General features: G+C 49.9%; 5 protein-coding genes across 5 annotated transcripts; 4 read left to right on the top strand and 1 right to left on the bottom strand.

Moving 5' to 3' along the window:
- Positions 1 to 91: 91 nt before the first annotated feature.
- On the top strand, positions 92 to 2737 carry BBBOND_0200650 (hypothetical protein, conserved; the record flags this gene model as incomplete). Its single annotated transcript, XM_012911640.1, has 5 exons — positions 92 to 1405; positions 1445 to 1701; positions 1910 to 2380; positions 2425 to 2564; positions 2607 to 2737. 5 exons carry the CDS (start codon positions 92 to 94, stop codon positions 2735 to 2737), a joined length of 2313 nt encoding a protein of 770 aa, XP_012767094.1.
- Positions 2738 to 2854: 117 nt separating this feature from the next.
- BBBOND_0200660 (ATP-dependent metalloprotease FtsH family protein, putative) lies at positions 2855 to 5115 on the top strand (the record flags this gene model as incomplete). The annotated part of the gene is made up of 6 exons (XM_012911641.1): positions 2855 to 3256; positions 3300 to 3557; positions 3600 to 4457; positions 4496 to 4666; positions 4703 to 4828; positions 4864 to 5115. The coding sequence occupies 6 exons, from the start codon at positions 2855 to 2857 to the stop codon at positions 5113 to 5115; spliced, it is 2067 nt and encodes a 688-aa protein (XP_012767095.1).
- Positions 5116 to 5737: 622 nt separating this feature from the next.
- On the top strand, positions 5738 to 10684 carry BBBOND_0200670 (Ribosome-binding protein 1; the record flags this gene model as incomplete). Its single annotated transcript, XM_012911642.1, has 1 exon — positions 5738 to 10684. One exon carries the CDS (start codon positions 5738 to 5740, stop codon positions 10682 to 10684), a length of 4947 nt encoding a protein of 1648 aa, XP_012767096.1.
- Positions 10685 to 10946: 262 nt separating this feature from the next.
- BBBOND_0200680 (hypothetical protein) lies at positions 10947 to 11275 on the bottom strand (the record flags this gene model as incomplete). Its single annotated transcript, XM_012911643.1, has 2 exons — positions 10947 to 11181; positions 11256 to 11275. The coding sequence occupies 2 exons, from the start codon at positions 11273 to 11275 to the stop codon at positions 10947 to 10949; spliced, it is 255 nt and encodes an 84-aa protein (XP_012767097.1).
- A 1125-nt stretch (positions 11276 to 12400) lies between these two features.
- On the top strand, positions 12401 to 12717 carry BBBOND_0200690 (hypothetical protein; the record flags this gene model as incomplete). The annotated part of the gene is made up of 2 exons (XM_012911644.1): positions 12401 to 12607; positions 12658 to 12717. The coding sequence occupies 2 exons, from the start codon at positions 12401 to 12403 to the stop codon at positions 12715 to 12717; spliced, it is 267 nt and encodes an 88-aa protein (XP_012767098.1).
- Positions 12718 to 13004: the final 287 nt, after the last annotated feature.

Raw genomic sequence — 13004 nt, forward strand, 5'->3', positions numbered from 1 at the left:
AGTGAGCCATGTGTATCACATATATGTCCTGATACGTGGCGGTGTTGCTTTTCGGAAGGGCGCGCAGTAGCCTCGATTGCCATTGATGGCTATGTGGCATCCTTCCACCAGCAGGGGCCATGGCTTGTATGTGGTTCAGCTTTTTAACGATTTGACCTTCGCGCACAGGCGCGGTGTGCGGTTGGCGAGTGTCCTCTGCGGCAGAAGATTTGCCTTCAACATCCGATCGCCTGTACCTTCGCAGTCTGTGTCTGGGACGCTCAATAGGGTCATTAGCCGACGCAAAGATGTATTTACAAGCTCTGTGCATTGCGATGTGGATGTCTGTGCGTCAGAGAACTTGCCACGCCACCTGCAAGTGCTGATAAAGACAACATCCGCTGGCCCTGCGTCCCAATACAGGCAAGAATGTCGGAGATTCTCCAGCACCGCAACAAAAGAATACGCGGCCGCAGGAGCGGCAGATGATCTGGGGTATGGAAATGGTGGTCAAAATGGCGCGGGAAATGTAACAAAAGAATCTCCGTCAACCGTCAATGCAGAGGGTACAACAGCGGCTGCGATTGGAAGCCCAGCTGCACCTGAACAATCTGCACCGGAGAGTTGCAGGGGTAAAACTGCACAACATGTAGATGACACGCAATCAGGAGTGTCTTCGATGGTTAACAAGTCCGGCGCTGCCCCTAAAACTCGCAAAGCGTCGGCAAAATCCAGTGCAGTTGACGCTGCACCATCTTCCGGTAAACGTGCTAAAAGTAAGGCCACAAAACAGGCTGCAACAGCTGATGCCGAATTGAAATGCGAGTCTGCTGTCGACAATGGGGCGATTGAGCCATCTGTAGCAGAAGCTCAGGCACTTGCTTTGGATGCGGCGTTCGAGTTGAGCGACGGCGAGTCATTGGACTGGAACAACAAGCAGCTTTGCAAGGTGTCACATCGCAACTTTCTCTTGTACGCCTACAACCAACTTGACATGGCGACGGTTGTGAAGATAACCAACCAGGTCCTAGCGGCGTACCAAACCCTGCCCCGCCGTCGCAAGGCCTCACAGCGGCGTCAGTACGTGCAGCGATTTCTGCGATGCATTCGCAAGCACAAGCCGCTGGAGGACCACCGGCAGCTGGCTCGGTGGCTGCTGCGGTGCATCGACTTGCTGACGTGCGATGATCTTTATTCGATGTTGCGGGTTCGCCACATCCTGAACTACGACAACTCGTTTGAGACATTTCGGGCCTCATTCGGCATGGAGAACTTCGAGTCGTTTTCCAACGTGCGCACGAGCAAGGTGCAGCAGGACAAGCTCATCGGAGAAAAGGCGCTGAAGAGCCGCACTGCGCAGCGCAACCTTTTGATGCGCCACCTGAAGATCAACAAGTTCCGGTTTCTGAAGGATCAGAACGTAACGGTTGGTTTTTTGTTTGATGTATATCAATGACATTATCAGAAAGCGGTCTATGAGGCCAACATCGACTGGGTTGATGCTGGGGTGTCCGCTGCGTCATTAGAGCCTGAACGGTTCGCATTCGTTTACAACCTGCCGTTCATCGAACACGGGGAGCTCACTGCAGCGCTGCATGAGGTGTTGACACGTTTCTCAAAGGTGCGGCGCATCGATATCTTCTCAGATAGGCTTCCGCCCCTGACTACGCTTGTAAAACGTTCTGCGGTTGCTCGTAACTCCGCGCCTCCGCCTCGTGACAAGTATTCGCCGCTATACGCATTAGTGGGTAGGTGAAACACGGAAGTGCGCTGTGTATGCGATATCAGAGTTCGATAGCAAGGCTGACCGCGACTACATCTGCGACGAACACATTCGTGTGTTCGGTTTGCTCTGTTGTGGTCGCGTGGTGTACCCAGAGTTTGCGGAACGGAAGCACAGTCTGTTGACTGCCATCTGTCCCCCATTCAGGCGCATGGCAGACGCTCTGCAATTCATCGCAAACGCGCTGGTAGAGCAGCCGGTTCCCGCCAGTGCCGACCCCGCTTCAACGGAGCACCTCGTTAAACAACCATCTACGGAACCTACTTCCGCGGAGGGATTGGGGGCCATGATTGGGTCGACTGTGGTGATGGGCGATGACACAGTTACAGGGGCGACCGTGGGTGCGAGAGGCGGTACTGAGGGTATTGAGGCGGAACACGAAGCTGGTTCCTCATCTGCCAACGCGGCTGCTGCTACCACGGTTCCGAGTCAATGCCGCATAACACCGTCCTCGAAGAGGAAGCACGGAGCATCAGGGCAATCTCCGGTGGTGACAGCCGATGCGCATGGAGCTGTCGCCGCCGGCGAGTGGCCTGCATGCTCTCAACCAGCTCTTGACAATCACGTGGACTCCTCCATGCTGGAGAAGCTGCAGAACAAGTCGGCTACCAGTGATAGGTGTGTTTTGTATGTGCATATGTATGCTTTCATCGGTGTTTCAGCATGGATCCTCAATGGGTGGTGCTGCGTTTCTCTGACTTCAAGCACGCCTACTTCGCACGCCTGCGCCTGCTCCAGAAATTCGCCGACGAACCGCGCAGCCTCGTGTCGTTTGACACGAAGCGGTCCATTTTCCACAACGGTTGGTTAACGGCGGCGTTAAAGTGTTGTCATTTCCGCGCAGGGAAGTACCTCGATCTGCCGCTGTTCCAGTACAGCCCCCGCACCGAAAATGATCCTTCCGTTGCGCGAATATCGCAAGGTGTAGTAGAGGATAACGTCGGCCTGGGTGCCGTCGGCGTGGAAGTTTCTTAGAGTGGTAGTCGTGTCTGGCGCCGGGGTACGCGCGCCAACCGGATCAGACGCCCCCGGCGCCCGGTTAATCACTTGATAATACACCAATAAAATAACTGACTAATCGTACCTTATCCTATGTTGGGCAGCACGGCAAATCTCGCCTGTCGCTCAGTCCGCGCGGCGGTCGCTGCGCGGCAGCCGGCCGGGCCTTTCTCCCTGGTCTTCGTGGAGCGGTTTACAACTCACCGCATGTACCGCCTGCGCCGGGCCGTCGCGGATGACCTGGCCAGCGGCCGCCTCGACGAGCATACGCTGCGCGAGGCTAATCGCGTAGACCCGCGGATCACGGTGAACGCCGTGGAGGCGAGACATTCGAATGGATTCCCTAATGACGAGGGCGTTCTGCGCGAGTATCTAAAGGCGCTGACGCTGACTAACGCCATAGACTCAAGAAGTTTGAAGGATCTTGTTCGTGCACTGCCGTCGCGGAGCACACCGGCCGCAGACGCAGATTCTCCTCCTGACCCACGTGTGTTGGTACGTTCGCTATATTTTTTATGCATGTGCAATGCGTTATCAGGAGCAGTTGAGGCACGTTTTCGATCGCAATGAGATGTATCTTAAGTCCGATGCAAAGCACCCCGTTCACGTCGTGGTGACCCCTGCCGCCAGCAGCGTGTTCACGCGCGCTCTAAAAGCGCTTGTATCGGTCGGCTCTATCGCATTCTGCTTCGGCACACTCTACATACTCACAAGCCAGAATATCCAGCGCGGACTCAAGCACTCTTTCAAGGTGGTGGACCCAGATGACCTGGACACCACCTTCGCCGATGTCAAGGTTGGTTTTCTAGAAGGGGATTACTGATGCATGCGCTTCTAGGGGTGTGACGAGGTCAAAGCCGAATTGGACGAGGTCGTTGCTTACCTGCAGAACCCCGAGCGGTTCGACCGCCTGGGGGCGCGCCTACCCAAGGGCGTATTGCTGGCCGGCCCACCCGGCACCGGCAAGACACTTATGGCGCGGGCCATAGCGGGTGAGGCCGGCGTGCCATTCATCCAGGCCTCCGGTTCTGAGTTCGAGGAGATGTTTGTCGGCGTGGGCGCTCGTCGTATCCGCGAGCTTTTCAAGCTGGCCAAGTCCGTGGCTCCGTGCATCGTCTTCATCGACGAGCTTGATGCCGTGGGGTCACGGCGCTCGGCCACTGACCACAACAGCGTGCGCATGACTCTCAATCAACTGCTGGTTGAACTCGACGGTTTCGACAAGCGCGAGGGCATTGTTGTGCTATGCGCCACCAACTTCCCCGAGTCGCTGGATCCGGCGCTCGTTCGCCCTGGGCGCCTCGACAAGACGATTCACATCCCTCTGCCGGATTACAAGGGTCGCTACGATATATTGAAGCTCTACAGTAAGAAGATTTCGGTGGCCCCTGATGTGGACCTTTCCACCATCGCAAAACGCACCGTGGGCATGACTGGCGCCGACATCTTCAACATACTCAACATGGCAGCGCTTCGCTGCTCACTGCAGGGCCTCGCGGCAGTAACTTCGTCGGCAATTGAGGAAGCATTCGACCGTGTAGTGGTCGGCCTGAAGGGAAAGCCGCTTACCAATGAGCGGGAGAAGAAGGCTACTGCCTACCACGAGGGGGGCCACACCTTGGTGAGTCTCCACACCCCGGAGGCAACCCAGGTGCACAAGGCAACGATAGCGCCACGCGGCCGCACACTAGGCGTGGTAAGTTCATGGTACACAGACGCACAAACTCCTGTCAGACGTGGAAGATCCCCGAGGAGAAGTCCGACACCCGCATGTCCGAGCTTCGTGCTGAGATCGCCGTTTTAATGGGTGGCATGGCGGCCGAGGAGGTTATATACGGCAAGGACAACGTTTCCACCGGGTGCCAGAGTGACCTGCAGAAGGCTACGGAGATCGCGCGTACTATGGTATGGATATTGCTCGTGGTTATAACAATGTCGTAGGTTCTGAACTTCGGTGTGGGTCTGGAGAACGTTAGCGGGCCCATGTTTTTGGACGCTAAGGGGTACTCTGACCTGAGTGAGGAACACCGTAAACGCGTGGATGCTGCTGTTCAACAAGTGCTAGACGTAAGTGTGGCATTCGATCATCTTACTGCGCGCAGGGTGGCTATCAGCACGCTTGCCGTGTGATCCGCGGGAATCTGGTGCAGCTGCATAATTTATCTGATGCCCTGGTACAGTACGAGACCCTCAACGCTGACGAGATCCACCACGCCGTGCAGGGAGAGATGCGGGAGATCGATGATGCTAGGCAGGCACAACAAGTTGAACTCAGAGCACAGGTGAAACGTTATTCACAGACTCAGGGGGGCAAGGATCTTATACCTGAGCCCCAGCACTCTTACCGCACATAAGTAACGCATTAATAAGGTTGTATTGCCGGTTGTGTGGCTCTTACATGTTTTTGCGGTGGTGTCCATGTTATATACGGTGGTTTCTTTTTGTGGTTGTTACGGATTGCTTGTAGCAGTAAATTGCCATTTCGATCTATTACGTGTTCCCAGTAGTTTATGGGTGTATTCGTGGCGTCAGAGCGGGGTTTTGTTTATTCTTAATACCTGTTGCTGCCAGAAGCGAATTCTGATCCCATAAAACTCCGAGATGAGACCTTAGAACTAAAAATCGAAAAATGTCATACTTTACCACGTATCAAACTCTTAAACAAAAATATGGAGTTAATTGAAACGTTAGCGGGCACTGTAACTCCGACAAGCGTTTAGCGCATGATACATTGACGATGTTGTTTACATGAGTATATCGCTGTGTGATATTAATACTTCTAAGCGGGTGGCTGTGGTACCGCTTGTATTTATTTGTGTTGTAGTTGTCCAAATAGTCGAAGGCATATTGGGCAGACGGCTTGACGGCGTCACCTTAGAGGTGTGATCACTCAAGTGTTTCCCAGTTCACATAGTCCTGGAAGCTGGCCGTGGAGTTTTGTAAGAGTGGATTAGTGGGTGACTGGAAGTGGATAGGATGGCGGCTAAGGGTACTTCCTCAGTCGCAGCACATGGTGTGAAACTAGACACTCTTAAGGACTGCCTCCAGTTTCTGGAGTGGTTGCATGATAAGAAGCAGGATGTTGCGAGAACGCGGGTGGCCGGTAGACTAAAGAGGTTACTAGATAAGAATTATAAAAGTGTCGACCTACATCGTATTGAAGACGCACTGTCCCAATTTCTCAAAAATGTATCAAAGTTTTACAAGACTTTATGCGATAGAGTAGAGTATCCTAAATATACGCCTACAACCACTACACCTGCCCTCAACGCTGTCCTAGAGTGCATTTCAAAAGTGCTTGCCGTTATGTATTTTTTGCGTTACCGTGTGGACGCGAAATTCGATAAAGTTGGCGGAGGGGGTTGGGCACAGCAGCCGGTTGGATGGGTTGCACAGTTGGCTAGATTTGATACACAAATGATTGCACGGTTGGTATCTAGTGGCAGTGAGATTGATGCATATTTCATTGCAACAGTCGATAACAATACCTACGGTGTCATCCCTGGAGGATTTACCGCCGGTGAGTTGAAGCAGCTTTCTAGGGGTGGTTATAATCAAGGTTCTCTTATGGTTGGGGACCTTCAAAATATTTGTGAGAAGCATGCCGGTAGCGGTTTACAAAATTATTTTCTCGACGTTTATTCAACATCAGTCATTCCTAAGACCGGTGGTACCCAAATATCGAACGTGGCCAATGCTCTCCGCTTGGTGCGAGATTTTTGTGGAATTTTTGAAAAAGTGAGGGATAAAGAAGACTTTGCAAAACATTTATATTTGAGAGATAGATGCATTGAGTTTCAAGCATTAAAGGACCATTGCGCGAATCTTAAAGTGCCTCTTGGCAACATTTTTAAACCTGAAGCCTTTTCTTTTACAGGTTACGCTCGGGAAGATAAGGACCTTAACATTGATACGTTTTCGAAGAAGATGGCTAGTTGGTTTAGAAAGAATCTGAATGCTGTGAAGAGAGAATTGGCAAATATTGAAACATTTGGTAGTAAAAAATATCCGTTTTTTAATAATCGTACTTTACGCAGCGGTTCGGGGCTACGCCAACAGGATAAAGTAAAGCTTACTGAATATTTCACTCAAAATTTTTTCCGTTATGGATTCACGTTTCATGGCTACGACTTTACAAAATGGCGAAATATGTATGATGTTTTGAAAAAGGATTGGGATGGTGTCATCGAGAAACTAAATAGGGAAGATGACGGTTTGGATAAGCTTGTGAAAATTTTGAATGGTACGATGTGTCAACTAAGGACAGAAGAAGTAGAGGATGAAGAGGCTAAGGAAGAGCTAGAAATTCAGGATGAAGATTTGAGTGTGGAAGAAGATAAACCTGTCGCCACTAAAACCGAGGCCGCCAAGCCTGTGGTCACCAAAGCTGAGGCTGCTAAGCCGACTGTCAGCAAAACGGAAGCGACGAAAACTGAGGCTGCGAAGCCGACTTCCACTAGAGCTCAAACAGTTGAAAATGGCAATGAGCAAAATCAAGGCCTTAAATCCGAGGAAGCGCAGCACCAAGGCAAGAAAGCGGAGGGAGCACAGAACCAGGGCAAGAAGGGGGAGGGAGCACAGAACCAGGGTAAGAAAACTGAGGGCCCAGATCAAAATAATGGTCAAAGTGAAGAAAAGTTTCCAAGTTCACCAGTTGCACAGGCTGTACAAACTCATACTTCAAGTGATTCAAGTGCAGGCTCTGAGTTACCTGGTGCCCATGCTTCCAGTGGTGGTCCGGGCCCGGTTTCTCAGGCGGGTTCTGCTGACGCTAGTCAAGCAAGTGATCGGGCACCTCAAGCAGGTGTAGGTGACAGTAATACATCCAGAAGTCAGCCTGCTGCTATCGGCGGTGATGGAGTAGGAGGGGGTGGGAGTTCTGGGATTTCGAATAAGTGTCCCGGCGGTAAAGCACCTATACAGCTTTGGCCTAATAGTGACAGTAAATATTGCCCCAGTAATGTTGATACAAATAAGCATGAAGACGTGTATAAAGCGTGGACTCCAGAACCACAAATAACGGATAAAGGTGCTCAGTATCCTAAAAATTCCAGGATCACTGATTCATACAGAACTACAAATCAAAGTATACCTCACCTTCTCGGATCTCCCCGTCAACATACGGCTGGCCCAGGTACTGGGCGTGCATTGTACGAACCAGGAGAATGGCGACGCAGGCAGGGAGGTCGCATAGCCGAAACAGATATGCCATCTCTCGATGTTACTGGCGATCCTATTGTAGATTCGCGTGATCACCAACACGATAGGCTCCTTGCGCAGCGACGCAAAAACGATGCAAATCGTTTAAATATACAAAAACTAGAAACCCAGCAAAAACTAGCGTATGAAGACAAAGCACGCATACGGGAAATAGAGAAACAGAAACAAAATGCATACGAACTGTGGAAACAGAAAGAAACAAAAGGAAAAGATCAAAAACAGTACGACAAATTTAGTGAAACTCTAAGAAGACAGAATGAAAGGAACAAGAAGGTGGCAGCAGAGTTGGATAAAATATTAAAAGAGGGAGACCCACAAAGAAAGAAGGAAGCGGAGTGGATTAAACAGCGAGAGAAAGAGGAACGTCGACAGCAAGAAGGTTTGCGGAAGTATTTGGGTTATCTGCAAAAGCATAGGGGAGATTATGCTCCAATCATGGGTATTCCTATCCCGGAACCGCATGATTTCGCCATTGACGGCGAAGCGGTAACAACTTATAATGATACGGCATTAAAGAAACGAATGGATTTGTCTGAAATGGATTATGAAAAGTATTTAAATTCAAGTCGTGTACAACTACAACAGAGGAGGGAAGATCTGAAAAAACGGCAAAAAGAAGCAGATGAGCGTTATAAAATAAACGCTCAACAGATATACAAAATAGATCCAAAGGTTATTAGCGATGTTATCATTGCCATTGACGAACCAAATGCCAAAGGCCTTCCCGGTCGTATGCCTCCACAAGTTCCTGCATTATATTCAGGTACCATAGGCGAGGCGGTAGAGGCGCCAGAATCTCAAACAAAATCCTCGTCGCAAACACCAATATCGCATATTGAAGGACACCATGTTTCGGATCTCAGTTTGGCACCATTGCTGATACCTCCTCTACTTATAGGTGAGCCGCTGGCACTGCCACCTCTGTCAACGGATGATTTTGACATGATTGCAGCTAAACGTGATCATGATTTGAGAAACATGCCACACATATCTGGTGACGCAATTGATATTCCGCCAAATAGTGTTCCAACCGACAACACGCAAGCGGTGTTAGTTGAATCAGACCCATCCGCATTTGAACCCAAAGGAACGCTCAATCCAGGTTTCCAAAATGGCCGGGCTGTGACCGATTCTCAAGTCTCAATCACACTTGACGACAACATCATGGCGGAGTTAACAGGTGTCATTGGCAATACGATCAAAAACGAAACGAACAAAATTCCAACGATTGAAGTTCCAGACAATATGAACGCTCCTATATCTTTACCAGCACAACCTATAGGCTACTCTATTCCAAATTCAAATCGGGATGCCCCCGTGCAAGAACCGCGTCCAAAATTCAAGCCGCCGGATGTAAGCGGCAGTGTCACTTCCGGGTTTATTAGCGACGTTGAGTCATGGACAAAAAAGGAAGTTATGTACAATAATATAAAAAGGGATCTTGAAGCGCATAAGCAGGCGTTGGCGAACGACCAAGACCGGAGAATCAAAGAGGCACAACGATACGGAGAAGGATTTAAAAAAATGGTACATATGCACGACGATGACAGGAATCAACATCTACTTGATGATGTACAAGAATCAACAGAAAAACTCAAGTTTCCATCACCACGCAAACTTCAAGATATTGTATATCCCAACGAGAAACCATATGTTGCTCCGCCGGTTATTGAAACATTGCCTCATGATTTACAGTCAACTGAAACAACCGGGGATGTGTCTAAAACGTTTATTGATGTCAACGATTCCGAGTCGCTTCCCGAAGTCAGCTTGTCCGTCGACATATTAAAACACCCACCGTTTCAGCCTCTGAATGACTACGATTACGGCCGTACATTTATGCCTTTGCCGGTAGTAGCAGGGGGTCAACTTGCGAGCACCCTTGATTCACCTAGATTGGTATCAGAGCGAAGCATCCCACTTTTTGTAAATCCACACCTTTGTACTAACCCCTGGTCCGTTTCCACTTCCACTTCCTCCACCGATACACCCCCTACACCTACCTCCCCTCCCCCAGACACCGACCATCTACCCCCGCCAAGAACCATCCGGGAAATGCTGTTCTGGTTTGTGGGATTGAATCAATTAGGGTATATTGGAGTGATTAGTGAGCATATGAAGAGCATTTTAAAGGATATTAACAAAGGTGCTTCCCAGATCTCAGATGGCCTTCAGGTCACCGGAGATCCCACCGAGCTTGATGCCTCCATGGTCACCGCCAAACTGACCGAGGCGTGTCTCTACTCAGCCACCGTTATCTACAGAATGAAGCATCGTGATGATTACTCAGCCTATAAAGAGTTTAAGTTTGAATCAGTATACAGTAACCTTCATTATTCCCCCGACCCCGCCTGTCTCCTCTGCCAGCTGTGTGACTACGTCTACGCCTGCTGCCACCAGTTGGAGTTCCTCAAGTCGCAGTGTGAGAGGGACAAACTAAGTGGTGGTTGGCAGGATTGTAAGTACGGCAGTGACATCAAGACGCCATCCCCTCTCCATTCCTTCCTGACTGACGGCTGGGACTCAGACTTCGAGACTCACCCCTTCGACCCGTGCAACCTGTGCCACAAGAGCAGAGTCAGGATGGGATTCGGGGAAAGTGATTTGCCTAAAATTCAACAAACTGGCACTACCCTTTCCTCCATCCTCACTCCCAGTTGCGGCGGTGAGGGCCATGATGTGCTACGCTACACAAAATGGTAGTAATCGCCTAAAACGGTCATTTGTTACTTGGTGTTATATTCTACTGTCGCGATGTTCAGGTGCATCAGGGTATTGTCCGCAGTGCCATGATAGTCAGCAAAACTATCTCCCTGCAATAACTACCTAGAACGGTGAATGGTTACTCAACGTGCCGCAAGTAGCTACATGTAGAACGAATGTGTTAGCTATTGGAACTCATCACATTGACATCAGAGGTTAGACGGCTTCAAGGAGACCATGTGAGCTGACTAAGGCTATGGGATTACTGGAGTTTAGCCTTAGAATCACGGAATCCATCACGTATTTGGCCGAATATGGTACCAAGACTCACATCATATTGTCTACCCAGGATATATAGGACCAAGACGAGAAGGGCGGAGAAACCAATAAAACCAGCAAAAGCAATGGCAATACGGATGCCGGCGCATTTGACACAACCACTACAATTCTTCTGCTCACAGAATGCCATCTTTAAAACTATCACGTAGCAATTTACCCTGAACAGCAATGAACAACGAACCTCAACAGTAGAGAACCCTCGACGTATATATATGTAATGACACTACCTCACCCTTTACCTGCCACCCTCATTGTGCTGGGGCAACCGTGATTTCAGATATCCCAACGCCGCCATGACATGTATATTCAATACCGCCGCACGTGGCAAGGCGCATGCTAATAACCAAGTAACACTTCCATCCCAGTAGTCCAACGTTTCTCATTTAGGCGTATGAGCGGATAAGGATCTATGGGCAACGTTCTTCCAACTCTTTACAATCTCTATAATTTGCACTGATGCATTATTACAACTCAACGTTCACTCACTTTTGGAACACTTAAGAATTCATGCCACCTTAAAAAATACTTCCTGAGATGCCAATTTCACTACTTCGACGATCTGCTTCGATCGGTGATGCATACCATCTCTGCTCCGATAAGTCCGGATGCGTCAATCCGCTCCCGGCCCGGGTACCTTCTGATTGGTGGGAGGCATGTCGTTTTCCCCAGCTTGCTCCGCCTTCACCCTCAAACTTCAGGCTAACGGCATGGCCTCGGTTGTTGCATCCAGCATCACATGCCGGAAGCCTAGTCTGTCTTATGACCGGATACCGCTAGTTCCGGGTTTCAGGCTACTAGTATGCTTGTCACGAAGTCCATAGCTTCTCCTCGCCCCTCCTAGTCGCGACTGGTATCCGACTCCATGAAAGCGTCCACTTTCCGCACGGACCTCGTTACGTTGTACGTCGTGTTGAGCCTCTCACCCTGGGCCAATGCGGGGATCGTTCATTGGTCTTGGCTGTGGGCCCATCCTGTTGTCCGGCCTTTTCACTTTCTTTCCACACTTAGGGCCATATCCACTCCTTTGGGGGTGTTTGCAGAAACTCGTGTTTTCAACACATATGTCGATATTACATCTCCGTTGTTGTTAATTGTTGTATTCTATACTGACCCTGACCTAGTTGACGTACCCATCCACCCGAGGTCACTTGGGCATGTTCAACTGGGCCGAGTACAAAGACATATGACGCATAACTATGCGTTATTAGCGTACGTCGAATGTGACCTGCGCGGTCTTAAGGTCCACAGAATATGGTGCCCAAAAGCCGTTGAGCGTATCATCGAAGTACCACTCTCACCATGTCTTTGCCTGCGACAGTAAGTGAGGTGGCAGAATAGCGAAAACACGAAGCGCCAATCCTCACCATTTGCGCTAAGATGAATCAAGGTACTATAATGTTTAACAGCATTGACAATTGTGCAGTTGAGCTTCCCCAAAAAAGAATTGATGGGTGGCTGAGGCCGACCGATGTGCCCAACACACATGCTACGGAACCATTGGGTGCGTTGATGAAATGTGGCAAACGTATGCCAGTGACAGTCAAATGGATTAAAACTCCGAGTGCTTGGGCATATAATCGTGAGGTAAGTCGAAAACTGCAGCAACCGTCTGGTGTAATCCACACCTCACTCAGCCGAAGCCGTCATTCACTTCACTAAGGCACTTCGATGCCAAGCGTAGAAATAAGTTGTAAGTGTGTCTTGACTAATTATCACAATGTACAGAAATGCCGACGCGGCATGCCCTCATTGACAACTGACGACCTAAGCAAGGCGGTGGGTGACAAGGTGGATTGTGAAGCTGGGTGGCTGGTCGGTCACCCACATTGGTGTCTTTCAACTACTCTGCCAAGTGAATCTGCGGCTTACGTGTTAGGTGATCCAATGGTACGATATAACGATTGGACATGTGGATAGGCGACGACGTAGGCACTCACAGGCGAGATGGCCAGTGAACGGCTTAGTGACGTGACATGGATGC

Source organism: Babesia bigemina (assembly GCF_000981445.1).
Source record: "Babesia bigemina genome assembly Bbig001, chromosome : II".
NCBI classification, from domain to species: Eukaryota; Apicomplexa; class Aconoidasida; order Piroplasmida; family Babesiidae; genus Babesia; species Babesia bigemina.